Here is an 18,558-nt window from a genome sequence, read left to right on the forward strand (position 1 = left end):
TTCAGTCTGTAGGCCACCTTACCTATTTTCTCAATGATTTCGAAAGGTCCAACGTACCGTGGGTTGAGTTTGCCTCGTTTACCAAAACGAACCACACCCTTCCAGGGTGAAACTTTGAGTAGAACCCGCTCCCCAACCTGGAGCTCAAGTGGTTTCCTGCCCTTATCGGCGTAGGCCTTCTGACGGTCACGAGCGGCCGCCATGCGTTGTCGTATTTGAGCGATCCGCTCAGTAGTGTCTACCACATGTTCTGGACCAGTGATTTGACTATCCCCCACCTCTGCCCAACAGAGGGGTGACCGGCATTTACGTCCGTACAATGCCTCGAACGGAGCAGCTTTAATGCTGGTGTGGTAGCTGTTATTGTATGAAAATTCCACAAGTGGCAGATGCCTTTCCCAGCTGTTGCCAAAGTCGATTACACAAGCGCGAAGCATGTCTTCTAATGTCTGAATAGTTCGCTCGGACTGCCCGTCCGTCTGTGGGTGGTACGCCGTGCTCATATCTAGACGTGAGCCAAAAGTCTTGTGCATTGCTTGCCACAGTTCCGAAGTAAAACGTGCATCTCGATCAGAGATGATAGAGGTGGGCACCCCGTGCCTCGAAACAACTTCCTTGAGGTATATCTCCGCTAGAGTGGAGAATTTATCTGTTTCTTTGATTGCCAAGAAGTGTGCGGATTTCGTGAGTCGATCCACGATCACCCAGATAGTATCGTTTCCGCGCTGTGATCTAGGTAGGCCAGTAACGAAATCCATGGAAATTTGCTCCCATTTCCATTGTGGTATCTCTGGTTGCTGAAGTAGGCCTGAGGGTTTCTGATATTCCGTCTTGACTCGCGCACAAGTCAAACACTTGCTGACGTAAGTTGCTATGTGGGCCTTCATGCTAGGCCACCAATACGTAGTTTTAATATCGTGGTACATCTTATCCGAACCAGGGTGTACCGAGTAGCGGGATTTGTGCGCTTCATCCATTACAAGTTCTCGTAAATCGCCATAGAGTGGGACCCAAATGCGGCCTGTTACGTAGTAAGCACCGTCTTCTTTCTGTTCTAAGCGTTGCCTTGACCCGCGTAGGGCTTCGGCTCTAACGTTCTCTGGTTTCAGTGCTTCTATCTGAGCAGCTCGTATCTGCGAAGGTAGACTAGAATGGATCGTGAGTTGTAGAGCTCTAACGCGCTTAGGCGCAGTGTCCTTTCGACTGAGGGCGTCCGCCACAACATTGGCCTTGCCCGGGTGATACCTGATAGAGCACTCGTAGTCATTTAGCAGCTCGACCCATCGTCGCTGCCGCATATTCAGTTCCTTCTGCTTGAATATGTGCTCTAGACTCCTGTGGTCGGTGTAGATGGCGCACTTGGTTCCGTATAGGTAATGCCGCCATAGTTTAAGTGCGAAAACAACAGCTCCCAGCTCTAAATCATGCGTAGTGTAGTTCTTCTCGTGAACTTTGAGTTGTCGTGAGGCGTAGGCTATGACTTTATCTCGTTGCATCAATACACAACCAAGACCTTGAATTGATGCATCACAGTAAACCACAAAATCTTCTGTGCCCTCTGGCAGTGAAAGGATAGGTGCACTACAAAGTCTATCCTTTAGATGCTGAAAAGCTAACTCTTGTGCATTTCCCCAATGATAGACAACGCCTTTCTGCGTTAGTAGGGTGAGAGGCTGCGCGATCTTAGAAAAATCCTTAATGAATCTCCTGTAGTAACCTGCCAATCCCAAGAATTGGCGAATTTCCTTTGGTGTGCGAGGCGCAGGCCAGTTCTTAATAGAGTCCACTTTGGATGGATCGACGTGAATCCCATCCTTGTTCACCACATGCCCTAGGAAATGGACCTCTCGAAGCCAGAAGTCGCATTTCGAGAATTTCGCGTAAAGCTGTTCTGTTCGAAGGAGTTCCAAAATAAGTCGTAGATGTTGTTCGTGCTCCTCTTTGCTCTTAGAATAGATCAGGATGTCGTCGATGAAGACTATAACAAACTTGTCCAGGTAAGGCTTGCACACTCGATTCATCAAATCCATAAAAACTGCCGGTGCGTTTGTCAGCCCAAACGGCATGACCAGAAACTCATAGTGCCCATAACGAGTTCTAAAGGCTGTCTTAGAGACATCCTCTTCTCGAACTCTCAACTGGTGATATCCCGATCTCAGATCGATCTTTGAATAGTAGCTCGACCCCTGCAACTGGTCGAACAAGTCGTCAATACGCGGTAGAGGATAACGGTTCTTCACAGTCACCTTGTTAAGTTCACGATAGTCGATGCACATTCTGAAGGTACCATCCTTCTTCTTCACAAATAATACTGGGGCTCCCCAAGGCGATGAGCTAGGACGAATAAAACCCTTATCCAAGAGTTCTTGTAGTTGCGTGGAGAGTTCTTCCAACTCTGATGGAGCTAAACGATAAGGTGCACGGGCTACAGGCGCAGCTCCAGGAGCTAGTTCAATCTGAAACTCGACTTGGCGATGGGGCGGAAGACCAGGTAATTCCTCAGGGAATACCTCAGGATAGTCACGTACAACTGGAAAATCTTCTAGCTTCTTCTCTTTTTCTGTGGTATCAGTTACTAGAGCCAAAATCGCAGTGTGGCCCTTTCGTAAGCACTTCTGGGCCTTAAGAAGAGAGATGATGTTCTCAACAGCACTTCTCTTGTCGCCACGAATCATGAGAGGTTCACCGCCTAAACCAGGAATACGAACGATCTTCTCATTGCAAAGAATCTCTGCTCGGTGTTGGGATAACCAATCCATCCCAATGACAACGTCGAAACTACCCAGGACGATAGGAATAAGATCAATAGAGAAGGTCTGGTTAGCGAGAATAAGCTGGCAACCCTTGACTACGTGTGAGGCCTCCAAACTCTTACCATTAGCTAGCTCTACAGTGTGCTTGTCGCTCAGGGGTGTTGGAATACGCTTAAGCATCTTACTAACTTCTAGAGACACATAGCTAGTATCGGCACCCGAATCAAATAAGATTGTAACATAAAAGTCGTCGAGAAGGAACTTACCCGTCACCACGTTGGGATCATTCCTTGCTTCACCTTGACCAATCACGAACACTCGTCCCCTAGCACCATTGTTGTTGTTGTTCCCATTGTTACCATTCCCCTGATTGTTGTTGTTGTTGTTCTGGTTCAGTTGGGGACAATCTTTCTTGAAATGGCCTTCAGCTCCACACTGAAAGCACCCTTTGTTGTTACCCTGCTGCTGTCGCTGGTTCTGCTGAGGTTGCTGACGATTCTGATTGGCGGGATATGCGCTCCTGCAATCCTTTGCAACATGACCAGGCTTGTTGCACCGATGACAGTTGCCCCTGGTGCACGGCCCACTGTGGTGTAGGTTGCAACGATTGAATTTGGGGTGATTCCCCTTGTACCCACCATGACTCTGACCACCAGACGATTGCTGACTGGGGCTCTTGTGATCGTCCATCTTTCTCTGCTGAGACTGAGATTGCACAGAAGTTGAACCCCTGCTTGAAGTTCCATCCCATTTCCGTTTGTCGCCACTAGAAGTACCAGAAGTAGTTGTAGCACCTATGCGCTTGGGTAACTTGTTCTGCTCCACCGCCTGATCAGTGAGACGGTGAGCCAACTGTACAACCTGCTGGATAGTAGTCAAGTTTGCTGAAGTCACATGACTTTGGATCTCTGGCACCAAGCCCTTGAGATAGAGTTCAATTCGCTTATACGGAGGATCCACCATAGTAGGACACAACAAGGCAAGCTCATGCGATCTCTTAGTGTATGCTTCAATCTCTGACCCCGTCATCTTGAGGTTGTAGAACTCATCTTCCAGCTTGTGAATGTCGTCACGACTGCAGTATTCCTCCCTGATCATTTCCTTGAAATTTTCCCATGGGGTGGCGTTGGCAGCAACCAACCCTAGCATTTGCACTTGAGCATTCCACCACGTGAGGGCCAAACCCTCGAGAGTACCAGTAGCATACTTCACCCTGCGCGCTTCAGGGCATTCACACATTTCGAACACAGATTCCAGTTTCTCAAACCAGTGTAGGAGACCTACTGCTCCTTCAGTTCCGCTAAAAGTTGTGGGTCGGCAGTCCATAAAGGTCTTAAAAGTGCACACCGGTGCCTGAGCATATTGACCTAAGGTAGGTGAAAGAGAGACAGAGTTTAACACAAAGGTTGGTTCACGAGAGTAGGATTCAAATGATCCTAGAACAATTTCGGACTGCAGGATATACCTCCTGCGTTTGCAGCTGCAAGCGCTGCGGCAACTCGTTCGTTGATCAAAGCCGTCAACTGGGCTTGTGTCATGTTAACGCGTCCAGACATGATTCTTCATAATAAGAGTAATACGTGTGAGAGAGGTTCGCGAAAGTACGATAGTAGGACAGAGTAAGCACACACGTGTTCAAACAACAGTAGTTATACTAATCAAGCATACCATGAGCAATGCACTACGTATCTAGCAAGTAGGCAATATACACACATCATATTACCTAGAATGTCGAGCCTTGCATGAGGAGCGAAGTGTCGTTGTGGACCGTCGAGCACTAAACCGGTTATAGTCTGGTTTTAACAAAAACGTTTCTCCTTTATTAAAACCTAGTTCACTATAACCAATGGCTCTGATACCAATCTGTCACACCCCCAAAATCCCACCTGCGGAGTACTACCGCTTGGAGGCGTGACTGACCAGGATCCAGCCACCAATCATACTGAACAAGCATATAAGCAGTTATAAAAGTTTAACCAATACGATTGGCGTTTCAAAACAAACAAGTTAAGTTGCAAGTGGAAGCATAAGTTTAAAGTTATAACATAAGTTCAAATATTTTCAAACAAAATATGACACGCAGCAATCCGTGTCCCACAACGACCCTCCTCCATGCGAGCTCCAGCTGAGTACCTATGGTCCTGCAAAGCATGTAGTAACGAGTCAACAACTAGTTGAGTGAGTTCACGGTTGTGTGTTCGTTTTAGTTATTTCAAAAACAGTTTCCTTTATCTGGCATCCTGCCGTGGGGGGTTACCCCATAGTTTAAAAACGTGACATGTTCATTCCCAGTTACTCTGGCACTCCAGCCGTGGGGGCTACCCCGTGTTAGTTATCAGGCATTCCGGCCGTGGGGGCTACCCCATGCGTACACTAGACTCGTTACCATATCGACTGCTGACTGTAGTCATGTTTATGTGCCCTGAAAACATCAATGTCTATCATCATTGACGTGCCCCAGATCCATTAGTTCACGCCCGCCCTCTGCGGCACGGTGTGAGGCTTGTCAGACCTAAATAGCGCTATCTAACTAATGACCCGCTCGCCATTGGCCCGGCGATTAGTCGATACAAAAAGGAGGGACTTCGTGATAGAGTTTTAGTCTAGTACGTGTTATCCGTCCATCCGGACGAGGAATCACATTCCTAAACCACTGACGTCCCACCCAAGGAGGACGAGGAATCCACGTTCCTTAACCTCGTTCCCAACCCAGGGAATCCCATGCTTTGTAGAGGGTGTGAACTCACCTTGGTTTGCTCGGCAGTTAAACATAGAAGGTCAATTAAGTTGCAGGTAATCAATTAGGTCCTATCACAGGTATTATTCGTATCAGATTTAAGCCAAGCAGTGCACGTATGTTCAACACGTATTGTACACAGGTAATAATCATAAACAGTTCACAGGTAACAGTCAAATAAAACCCAAAGTCCAAGTATAAAGCCCGAACAGTTGGGCTCGTAGTAACAGGCCCAAATAACATATCAACAGTAGCACAGAAGTCCATAAGTCCGGCCCTCTAACTTAGGCCCAAAAGTGTGGTCTCGAGTCGCAACCGGACTCGCAAGCATGGTCTCGAGTCATGCTGTTTGTGCTGATCATAAACGGTTGCGAGTCGCAACCTATGTCGCAACCGTGGTCTCGGTTCATCATGCTAAGGTCTCGAGTCGCAACGGGACTCGTAACCTGTGGTCTCGGCTTGTCATGCTGTGGTTGCGAGTCGCAACCGTGTGATTGCGAGTCGGAATGCTGTCGTTTTCATGTTCAGTGTTGATTCAGATATGGTCAGCTTAATGGTACAATGTAATCAGGCCCAAATCAGGAAACAACCAATAGAATTTCACTAACAAGTTTTCCTAATCAGGCTATTAGTAAAAATGGATCAAAATCACAAGGGTTTTCACATCTTCAACTATCATTCAAATTGTTCTTCAAGCATTCAAGCATATTCATCACATATTCAAACTTTGTTCAAGCAAAACTATGAACAACCATTAAACTCTTAGCATAACACACAACTCGGTTCTATACTTAACCGATAATATGACAAACATATACCGATTTCATGCTCAACAAGACTAGTGATTCGATCTTCACTTAAACACCAAGCACTATCCATCCGAAATCAAGCATATTAACCGGTTATCTCATTTTACACATTAAAACATCATACATGTGATATCATTCTTTTGACAACAAATAATAAGAAACATTCATGCATAAATCATATAGTCATAATCATCAATTTAAGCATAAACTCGCAACCAATCATATTGTCATAACATCACCAAATCCAAGCACCAAAACACAACAAAGATTACTAACCGGTTGAGAGATGGGAAAGGTGAACTCTAATGTTGATTCCAAGCTTGAGCCGACAATCCTAGTGCTAACCGATTGGATCCGAAAGTTGAGGAGTGTTTGTGTTTCTAGAGTTTTGTAGGAGAGAAGATAGGAGAGTGTGTGTGTTGTGATGTTCAAAAATGACAAGGTTAACTAAGGAGTGCTATATATATGCTAGTTCCAAGTGGTGCACCCTTAATGGGTTTCGGGTGAGGGTTTACGGCCCAAATGGCCCAACCGGCCAAAGGCCCAAACCGGTTACTATATACTCGAGACCTCATGGTCTCGAGTCGGGTTCCTTGTTCTCGGTCGGGTTCTCGGCTCGCATATAACACATACATATATACATACAAATGCACACATAACAAAGCACATAGAAGTTCACGTTTATCATTAAGTTTAATCGGTTAACTAGTCACATAACGTACAAGTAGGTTGCATCAAGACACAACGAAGGTTCTAGATTTCGAGTTGTCACAGCAAACATGTGGTAAGTTGTATTTTATGATTTGGTGATATTATGTGAAGTGGGTTTTGATTAATCCGTGAAGTTGTGTGAAATTAAGCATGAGAATATGATAGAATCACTATATGAAACACGAATTATGCGAGTTCTAGATGTCATTTGATGATTTAGAACGAAACCCATGTGTAGGAATATAAGAATGATTATGATGAACATGCAATTGTTGATATTATGATTATGTTGTTGCACAAGATGCTATATGGTAGGTTTTGATAGTAAACATGATGTAGATTTGATGACAAAGTGATCTTGCTTGAATATGGAAAGGATATGCTTGAATTACTTGTACATTATGCATAAATGTTAGTACGCACGCCTAGTGTTTGATGAAATGTCTAGGTGAAGCTAGCAAGTAAAATTATTGCAAGAATTTGGTAATTTGGAGTAGAATGTGATAATGTTATGTTTGATAGTTAAGTTATCATGAGATACGTGTTTTGGATGAAATACATGTGAGTAGTTAGTTGATGAGATGGTTCCGTGAAAGTATGCATTAGGAATTACTACCCGATGTTTGAATGGTAGTGCACACCATGAGTCGGATTAGTGACATAATGGTAATTAAAAATGGGTATGTACTAAGTGTATAGGTTGAAGACAACTAGTAAAGCTTGATGTTACGATTACATTAAATTGGCTAACTTGGCATGTAGTTGTCAAATGTAGGATCATGAAAGAGTTACTATGTGTAAATTGATTTTTGTGAATATCGAGTAAGAAATCAAGTGATCATGTAGTTGTATGTACTACATGACGTGATTATGAAATGTGTATGGCGTTACTAAAATAGTTTATCATATCAAGATAAATGTGTGTGTTCATAAGTGGGGAATAAGTAAGTATGGTCGTTGACTTTCTGAAAAGTCAATGAATATGCGAGTGACATGATTAGACTTATGAATATGCCTATGAGAAATTAAAGAATCACGATTAAGTGTTAGTACGATTAAGTGTACGTACGTATGATAATAAATTGACTAAATGAATGTTGAACAATGTGGATTGTCGGTTCATGTCATATGCATGATAAGTTTGACTAATGAAAGTCTATGTAGCTAAGAGTTTGAAATGGATGTGATATGAATGAACATGCATACTAACTTTGATGTGGACATAATGACTTGAAAGGATAGGAACCCCAATTGACATGGACTTAAGTATGGAAAGCTAACGGACCATGAGGAAAGGGGAAGCTTTGCACAAACTTGGACGCACGAGGTAAGTGAATCCCAAACTTACCCTTTTTACTTAATATGTTTTGTTGTTTGGTAATTTATTTAGAGTTATGTAAGAAAGTATGAATTAAAGGTAGTGATAAGGCAAGTTTAATGGAAAATAATCGAATGTGGTTAGGTAAGTTGGGAAGTGTATGATAAAGATCGAACGGGTTGAATAAATAAGTATGAGTGAGGAATTGGTAATAAAATGTGTAATAATTAAGGACCCGGGCAAGGATTCTTAGGCTAATACGTAAGGAATTGTTTTACGGATGTTTAGGAACCAGTTTCAAGTGAAACGGATGCAAAACGAGCAAGTTATGCGAATTTTAATGTGAAAATGGAGTGCTGATCTGGGCACCACCGTAACTTACGGTGCCACCGTAAGTTACGGTGGGAGCTGGGTTCCTTTTCTGCCGTAAGGCAGTGTAGAACTACCGTAAAGTTATTGGGGCCACCGTAAGCTACGGTAGCCACCGTAGCTTACGGTGGAGGTCAGAAACAAAGTAAAGTTTGTGGATTTCTTTGTTTATCCTTTGAGTTCGGACCCCGTGGACCCATTCCAAGCCTTGTTAAGTCTTTATAATGTTCCTCAACCCCACCGAAAGGCTTGGTAAGTTACGGATGAGTTGGAATTCATTCTTAAGATCCGAAACATACCTGAGGGGCATTTAGAAAGCGTTTATGACGTATGGGTAAGATCGAGTTGTGGGAGCGAGTATGCGGGGTAATGAACTGAGTATGTGGGCATGTATGAATTAATTTAACTTCTTCCCAATACGCTTAAGCTAATAAGTAATCATGAATACGAGTCTGTATGTATGTATGAATGTGTTTATGTAATTATGTAGGTACATGTACGTGTGAGTGAAGGTAGGCACGTATGTAGTTATGTATGTATGTATGTATGTTTGTATGTGAGAAGGTATGTTTGTATGTAGTCAAGCATGTATGTATGTATGTATGTGAGTATGTATGTTGTATGTAGTTATGTATGTACGTATGTATGCGAGAAGGTATGTTATATGCAGTTAATTATGTATGTATGTATGTGAGTAGGAATGTATGTACACAGTTATGTATGTATTGCATACGTGGTTTCAATACACTTAAGTATTGATGTTATTAACAGTGTGCCTCGAGAATGAATGTAGTGCAGGTACTATATTGAAGTTTTTTCAAGGATTAGACACCCGGATGGAATGAATAATTCTAGAAGGATGATATGATGGAAAGTAGATGTGGGTAGAACGTAACGAGGTTACATGATTAAGAATCTTGCTTGTATATAACGTATACTAATGTTGTGAATATATGTGGTGGGTGCAGGTTATACAAATCACAGATTATCACCATGAGGTGTAGCGATTGAAGACCGAGTCACGAGATAGATTGTACGGGAATGTTGATTATGTAAAATGATAGTTATAAGTTATGCTTTTATTATGTGTATGAGTACAAAAGATGCATGTATTGTAGGAAAGTATTTCATAATGAACTTGCAAGTGGGTCAAAACGTTTTTAATGAAAGAAATTTTTATGGTACGAATTTCCGCTGCGTCTTTTCCGTTAAAGCGTGTTAGGGTGTTACAAGGTGTTACACAAAATGGAAAGTAAAATTAAAATGGGCATTAAGGGACATTATCCATTACGTATTTTTTAAATGGACGTTATGTTGCTGATGTGACAGAAAATGTCCCTTAGTATGCATTAACCATTACCCATGGCCTAAACAAAACCTATATACCAAACCAATCTAGAAATTACTACACCGTTAAAAGTTATGATTTAAGTCAGCCTAAAACTGGAAAAAAGTTACGATGATACTAACTCATTCCATATAAGATTAACATACTTTGAGAAAGAAACATATATAAAGATCTCTGGAAATGATAAATTAGGGGTTTTGTTTCATAAATGATCTCTCAAAATGATTGCTTTTGTGGTTTCATGCATGAGACTAAACATTACAAAATACTTTGAAGCAAAAGCACAATGTATGTCTTTTTCTTTTTTCACCCAATCTAAAGAACGTTTATACAGTTTTTATTGTACCCTAGTTAAACTTAATTTCATTTTACATTGAAAGACCATAAACTTTGAGAAACTGTAATATTTCAAGGCAAGATTTGAAAGACCCAAATGTAATATTTCAAGGCAAGATTTATTAAATGTTATATTTTCACAGAATTTTAATAAAATGTCATCCTAATCATACATGAGAATCTTTTTTAGGAAAATAAAACCGGATATTTTGGTAACTCAATAGTTAAATAAACCATGTACCTTAAGGGTTTCTTTAAATTTTGCTGGCTCCCTTATAATGTGGAGGTCACCAATGGTTTGTATCAATTGACAACCTTAACAAACCATTTCTAACTTTTCTTGTTTAACTCTTTATCCTATTTTCCCCTAAACTTTAAACAATAATCTCTTTCAAAGCAAACAAAAAATACAGTTATTATCTTTGGTTTTTGGTAGGGGTATTCTTCCATTCTAAACGTCTCGTGAATGCTTGTTCCGCGGGATCATGTGGGGCATGGGGTTCCATACATGATGTGAGTTAAAATACGTGTGTTATATGTATACGTATATGTATATGTTTATGTTTATGTTTATGTTTATGTTGATTTGGTTATAACATTAGGTGTTAAATGTATGTTGTTGAAGATAGGAAGCTCCATATGATCCAGCTAACAAGCAATACTAGCTATACGATACGAAATTCTTGTTTATTTTTCGGCTTTCCTACACGATGATGAAAGGTTTACTCCGAGGCCTGCGTTGCCTATTTGGTAGTACGCACATATGCGCATACTTTTGTTATATTTATCATTTGACTCAATATCACAGATTTACTAATGGATGTGATGTTTTGTAGACACAGGTCATCATGAAAAAGAACCCGAAATTCAGATTGGAGCTCCCACGGATGTTAAACATGTAGCCCACATTGGATGTGATGGTCCTTCTACCCCTGCACCTAGTTGGGTTAGTATGACTCGTATGTAGAGGTGGTAAAATGGACGGGTCATGGTTATTGATACAACGGGTAGCTTTAGGGCGGGTCCAAACAGGTTGGGCTTGCGTAAAACATTTTTTGATAGCATATATAACCCGTATAATAACCATATCATATTCGGTTGACTTGTTTAATTAAACAGATCGTGTTAAGGTTGACCTATTTAACATGTCTAATTAAACAGGTCAACCTTCAAACCCATTTATGACCCATATATCATAACCCACCACACGTTTACAACTTGATTACACATCAACCTGTTTGACGCGTTTAGATAAATGAGTTAAACAGACCATGTTCGGGTTGATGTTTTTGACCCAAAACCTATCAACCCAACACCATTAAGGCCTCTTAATAAAAGTGCATAGAGTAATGATTAACATGGCTAACCCATTCAATGATTAACAAATCTTTTAGATATTTTTTTTCACATATTAACATTTTATTTTCCAATATGTAGACATGGTATCTTGTTTTCTTTATACAGTTACATGATCTAATTGTTACAGATGAACGGGTATCAAAGCGGTTCAGAGGCTCAACCTGGCGAAACAAATGCTGGATCGAAAGGTAAACCCATTAAAAGACATTAAGAATTCCATTTATCGTGTAACACAAGTGTGCTTATTATCGGCATTTTAACGTGGTGGGTTTAAGATCTTGGAGGCACTAATTCTTCACTAGGTGACCCACACAAGGCAAGACAAAGCAGGCGGTCGTCTCACGGGCATGAGTCATCCAACCACAGGTCCAGAAAGAACAAGAGCAACAATGGTGAATCTTCAGCCAACGAAAGCAGTCGAACCAGGAGAATCAAGAACTCGATTCTCGGGTCAGAGACACCCGAACCAGAAACAAATGTGAAAAAATCGAGAAAGAAACAAGGCGGCGAAGGAACCACAAGATCCTCCAGAACCAGAAACAAAGACCCGTCAACCACAGATTCTGGTTGCATTGACGGGGTGTGCCAAAAACCACATGATTAAACAGTTGAACACACGAAGAACAAACGCGTTGATTGAGCTTGTAACAAAATGGATGATAAACTTTTACAGAAATGAATCTGTAACAAATTTATATTGCATTCTTATTTATGAAACTTTAGATCATATTGTATAATTGTACATATGAAGAAATGTGATTTCAAAATTCAAATTACATTTTTTATGAGATCACAAACACTCTAAGCTCACCTCTATCTCCTCGTGTGATCCGAAGATCAGAATCGAGGTAAGTAACATCAAAATCACCGCTCCCTCGGTTAGTTGATGGCCTAAATTGTTCGGGTAGTTGAGGTATCTCCAATGGTGGCAGTTGTGATAAATTTCCTGTTGTCTTCACTGTTGTTTTCTCAAATATAATTTTGATTGTAGAAGTTCCTGTCGGGAATGTAACGATTATTAGTGTGCGTTTAAGTTAGGGGTGTTGAATGGGTCCTATTCATAGGGTAACGGGTTGAACCCCCCGAACATGACACAACCCCATAAACGTGCCACACACATGAACCCGTATACGAAAAGACTTGCTGTGGGTTGACAAAAACATGACCTATTTAACCAAAAAATTATTGCATATTAATACTCTAAAACTACAGATTTACGATAAAAGATACAATGTTAAAAAAATATATTGGTTTAATATATAAAACTTGATATTCATTTCTCTCTTATTTTTTAAAAATATTGGCATAAGATACCCAATTAATTTAAGTTCTGACACGAAGCCCAACTTTTTAAAATAATTGTAAAAGTAATAGGTCAACCCGTGAACCTGCCAGGTCTACCCGAACACGACCCCTTTAGCTAAACATGTTCATGCGTTCGACTGCAACTAATCCGACCCGTTTAGACTAAACACAACATGTGACTTTCGTGTTAGAACTTTACAGTCCTAGTTTAGGTAATGTAAAACTACAAAAACGACACTATGAAAACTAATTTCACAATGACTAACCAACGATTTCAAATTTATGGGCTAAAGTAGCGGTCACTTCTATCGGTTGAAGAGGCCATGGCGCGCCAAGCTCAAGCTCCACTATGTTATCGAAATCTTTGCTCAAGATATCAATACGTTGAAACACCTGTTTCAAAACATGAAATTAAGCAAGTGATATCGTGCTGATTCAAAAGCTAGCATATACATATGTGATATATGTGAAGACTACCCTGAATAAACTTGTTATGGCTTTCTGTTAATGCGGGTCAAGTTGTTACAAGATACCTGGCCAAGAGTTATAGGAAGTAGCCTTCCGATTGGCGGGCCAGGACGGCTGCCACCAAGCGTACGAGACGAAAACGCGCTGCTATAAATCAGTTTCCATCTTCCTTGAAGTTTTTCAATATCCGCTGAAAGATCAACGAGTCCTCCAGCAGCTTCTATCTCTTTAGCTGCAGAATCTGCCTTCTGCAAATCTTCTTCGCTTGCAACAAGTCCTCTATTAAGCCCGGAAACAGCACTCTGCATTAAACCATTTCATAATGGGTCAACGGTTATGGACTGGTCGGTCACGTTAGATAATGGGTCAAAATGGTTACGGGTCAGCTGCCAAACACTCTACTCATTCCTTTTCTTTAGACATTTTATAATAGGGATGTGTAAATATGATTACAAAAACTACACTATTAATCTAAATTTTTTAATAAAACTACAATTATGGTGACTGTCAATCCAATTGACGCGTTCCCTTTATAGCCAAACTTTTTTATTTGACCCGTTCATTTGAGATACAAACATGACCTAAATCAACTCATAGACAATGAGATGGATCAAAAGTACTAATTAAAGGACAAACTCCATATTTTAAAACTACAATTAGGGTGACTTTCAATCTGTTCCCCTTGGTTTGAGAGAAAAAACATAACCTAAATCAACTCATACATAGCTAAATGGGTCAAAAGTACTAATTACAGGAAAAAGGTCTATATGTTAAAAAACTTAAAACTAAAATTAGGGTGGCTTTCAACCCGTTTGACACGTTCCCTTTTTAACCGAGCTTTTTGGTTTGACATGTCTGTTTGATACAAAAACACAACCTAAATCAACTCTTATGACACGTGTCTGGTTCGGGCTTAACATTTGGACTATCAGCCCCATTAGGCCCAACATATCAGGCTTTACATTTTAAGCTAAGGGTGGATAGGATCCGGTCCATTGGGCCCAACATGGACTACACAGTACACACCTTTCCTATAGAAGAAAACCTAATCCTCTTGTGGAGGGGACTTCACTCCCACCACTCTCCCTCACTACTTCACCCACATCTCTCTAGATATTCTGTATACATATATATACACACTTGTTACTAACTTGCCCATCGCAGGGTGGTCTAGAGATCCCGGTCTTTGCCCCCTTCTAACAAGTTTCCTTTATGTTGCAGTTCTAGGTAACAACCAGAAAGGGTTAGATCCGGCTCGCACGGCTCCAAAGCCCGACCCCAACAACCGAAGCTTTAACAAACTCATACCATAATTGTTAAAAGCCACCGCCTCTTGCGCCTAGGTCCATTTTTCAGGCGAGGCGAGGCAATTGCGCTTTAAGTTGAGGCAACTGCGCTTTAAGTCGAGGAAAACTATTTTTCTACACCAAAACACTAATGTTATATAATAGCTTTTATTTATTTTATTTTAAGAATATTATTATATTCTAATACATGATATTTTTTTAATCTTTTTTTATTGTGCGCTTTTATTTCCTCAGGCCCTCGCTTTTTTGCGCCTTGCGCCTAGGCCCCAGGCAAGGCCTATGCGTCTTGAGTGCATCTAGCGCCTTTAATAACTATGACTCATACATAACTAAATAGGTCAAAAGTACTAGTTACAGGCTTACAGCCTAAACTCCATATGCTAAAACTACAATCTGGGTGATTTCAATCCGTTTGACCCGTTCCCATTTTAGCTAAACTATTTTACCTAACCCGCTTATATGATAACGAAATCGGTAATATAATTACTAATTACAAGACAAACTCCATATGTTAACCAACAAACGACATGGCATAATAACTTTATCTTCATTCTTTAACATAATCAAGACAAATTCAATCAAATTAAAACATCAATTCTTAACCACTTACCAGCAATTTAAACTTCAACAACTTGACTTTATCCCCCGTCAGGAAATCGAACCCGGGAACCGAAGACGGAGACGGGTCGGATTCGGTAGCTTGTTCGGCAACAGCGGAAATGGAAATGCGGGGTGATCTTCTACTTCTTCTGTTGGGTAGGTTATGCTGATACTTGAAGTTAAACAGAGTGTCCTGTTTTGAGAAAGAGGATTGTGGGCGAGGTGAAATTGACGAGTGAATGAGCAGAGACGCCATGGTTGATGGTTGATCGGATTGTTTTTTTTTTTTTAACGGCGAAAACTTATATATATAGAGAGAGAGAAATCAGCAAGAAGTTGGGAACAAAGAAAAGAAAAACGAAACAAACCGAGGAAGGAGAGCCACGTTACACTTTACAGGGATTTGGGTGTCTGATTGGGTGGCTGGTAACGTGTATGAAATGGAATCGGTATCTATCTGCTCGCTAGAACTATCCTATGGACCCACACTTACGATTTTTTGAGAAACCATCTTTGCTATTGGATTATATGTACAAACAAACCAATAATTTAATGACACGTGATCTTAATTAAAAATCACGGGTCGTTTCTTAGAAAACCATGCATAACACATATTGACATAACATATAGATATGTATATAGATATTGTAGCAAAACGTGTTATCTATTATAGCTAAAAGACAACTATAAGTAAATGTAAAAGATATTTAACAAACTTAATAAAATTCATCAGTTACATATGATTATTTCCATTCTCTTATTAAAAATAGAGTACATATCAAAGATGTCTAACAAACTTGATAAAATTCAAATACAACTTAACTTTAACAAACATTAACTAAGAACATACGATCACCTGCCTAAACAATACACATCAAACCTCACTCAAGAATTTGTTACGTAGCAACATGTCCTTCGCTACATGTTGTGATCTGGTTAAATATGCTACTGCAAACAATCTAACAGATGTTGATTCAACAATCTGCCTATACAACAGATGATATGAAAACCCTTTTTTATTACTGATTTTTATTTCTCATCAACATCTCCCTAATTTGTCCTTTGAATTATAGTTCAAAGTCCAGGGAGAACATGTCTTCTTCATCATCCCTCTCAAGTTGAAGGTCCAACAAATCTTGGAGATCGTATGCATTCAGATTATATGCACTATCCATTTTAATCTCTTCAACACTACCATCTGATCTGATCAAAGTCAATACTTGGGTTTTTGAGCATGACTTCCACTTTAATATTTTTAGATCAGTTGGTTTTCTTGGGCAAAGAATTATTGAAGATGAGTTTGTGATTGTGGTCTGCTAACTAAATTTACAATTGATTCAGACAAATCAGATGATGAGAGAAGGTTTTTTGGAGTACCAATTTTTGGAGACAGAGCAGTTGTACGATAGACTGACTTTTGAAGAACATTTGAATGTTCAGCTCTATCTTCTTCCAGCTATTTGTAGGTCTCAACTATTTTCAGTTTAGATCATCTGGCAATGGATCTAACTGGACCATAATCAGCAGCCACAAGCTCTACTCTCATTCTTTTAAACTTCAATACTTCATCTGAATCCACTGTTTTGACTTTCTTCCAATTAGATTGAGTTGGCTTTACCAGAGGATCGTTGTTCATTTTTGTGATTCTATCGATATGAGTTTTTCTCTTACGTGTGGAGATGATTTCTGGTGAAGGAGAATGGTTTGGTAGTGAAGATGAATGTATGGGAAATCTTTGTGATGTTGGAGATGCTTGGATTGTGATTGGTGTAGTAAAAATGATCATGGCAGATGTTTGAGAAACTTCTGCTGAAACAACTGGTGTCTCAGCAGCTGTTTGGTAAACATATGCTGATACTTTTGTGTTCCCAACATCTATTGACAAAACGGGTGATGATGGTGTGGAAGGTATTTTCTCCTTCTTTTGTAGTGGTTTTTTTGGAGAAGATTGGGATTTAGGTTGAGCAGGCAATACAATTTCTGTAGGATTAGCTTTTGAATCTGGTGGCAACTTCTCAATGAATCTTTCTCCCCCCCCCCTTTGGCATCATTATCATCATCATCATCATCAACTTTCTCAAAGATTGATGTAGAAGTGGAGCCAGTAAGTTCCAACAGATGTTCCTTAATGTTCATAATGTCTGCTTGTGTGTCTTTATACCTGGCATCAACCAAATTTATGATAAATTCCAAACTGAAATTGCGGTTACTTTCAGCCAAATTCCTCTGAACTTGAAAGATGGGTTGCATAGAATTCCAAAGCTCATTGGCAATTTCCTGTCTGGTAGGTTGACTTTTAAAAAGCTCTATCATCTGCTTAATCAATTCTTTCATTTCAGCAACATCTGTTTCAATGTTAGACACTCTAACCGTCAAATCCTTATAAGTAAATTCATCACCTACTTTAATAGGATCATCTGAATTGCCACCTGTAGTGATTGTTTTTATTTTGATAATAGGAGAAGTCTCCATATCATCAGAAACAGATGCGCCTTTTTCTTCGTTCTGGGGACTTCCAAGTGAAGCATAGATTACAGTTGTAACCTCATCAGTAGTTGCCTTCAAATGAGTCTTAATGATGTAACCACTATCCAACTGATCACCAATGGGTTCAACAGTTGTAGTCGCTGCTCCACTTAAACTACCACCAAGAGTTTCCTAATACTCAACGGGGATAACCTCCTCAACTGTTTGTAGAATAGAAGATTTAATTGGTTCAGACGCAGTCATTTGTTGCGATCTACTATCAATAATGTGTGCATTAGAGGAACTGTTTTCTTTCTGAAATTCAATTGCTTCTAACAGAGGTAATATTGTTAATGGAACTTGAGCCGAGGGTTGTGGTGTAGAAAGAGTGATTGCCCTGGGAGAGGGACTTTTAAGCATACTTTCATATGAAAGCTCTACTTCATGTTGTGGTGTCCCTGTACTTACAACATGATCCTTTTGTGACGATACATGAGGAGTTTGGATGGATTGAGATCTTTCCAATAACTGTGAAGAAGTAGCAGCAGTGGTTTCAAGTGACATTTGTGTTGTCACTTCATTAACCTCTGGGATCTCATCTTCCAGAGGAACCCTTTTATTTTGTTTAGTTTTGATGGACTTTTTGGATGTGACATCTTTCTTTTTGCGTTT

General features: G+C 40.2%; 2 protein-coding genes across 2 annotated transcripts; one reads left to right on the top strand and one right to left on the bottom strand.

The window, feature by feature from the left end:
- Positions 1 to 11,091: 11,091 nt before the first annotated feature.
- Positions 11,092 to 12,525, top strand: LOC110908514 (CRIB domain-containing protein RIC7). Its single transcript, XM_035982984.1, has 4 exons — positions 11,092 to 11,101; positions 11,218 to 11,327; positions 11,868 to 11,928; positions 12,016 to 12,525. The coding sequence occupies exons 1-4, from the start codon at positions 11,092 to 11,094 to the stop codon at positions 12,342 to 12,344; spliced, it is 510 nt and encodes a 169-aa protein (XP_035838877.1). The 3' UTR covers positions 12,345 to 12,525.
- Positions 12,398 to 15,853, bottom strand: LOC110908513 (plastid-lipid-associated protein 6, chloroplastic). Its single transcript, XM_022153468.2, has 4 exons — positions 15,431 to 15,853; positions 13,579 to 13,815; positions 13,312 to 13,438; positions 12,398 to 12,737 (listed from the first exon to the last, which is right to left on the bottom strand). The coding sequence occupies exons 1-4, from the start codon at positions 15,674 to 15,676 to the stop codon at positions 12,523 to 12,525; spliced, it is 825 nt and encodes a 274-aa protein (XP_022009160.1). The 5' UTR covers positions 15,677 to 15,853; the 3' UTR covers positions 12,398 to 12,522.
- Between the last annotated feature and the right edge of the window lie 2,705 nt (positions 15,854 to 18,558).

This window comes from Helianthus annuus, chromosome 14 (genome assembly GCF_002127325.2).
Source record: "Helianthus annuus cultivar XRQ/B chromosome 14, HanXRQr2.0-SUNRISE, whole genome shotgun sequence".
In the NCBI taxonomy this organism is placed as follows: Eukaryota; Viridiplantae; Streptophyta; class Magnoliopsida; order Asterales; family Asteraceae; genus Helianthus; species Helianthus annuus.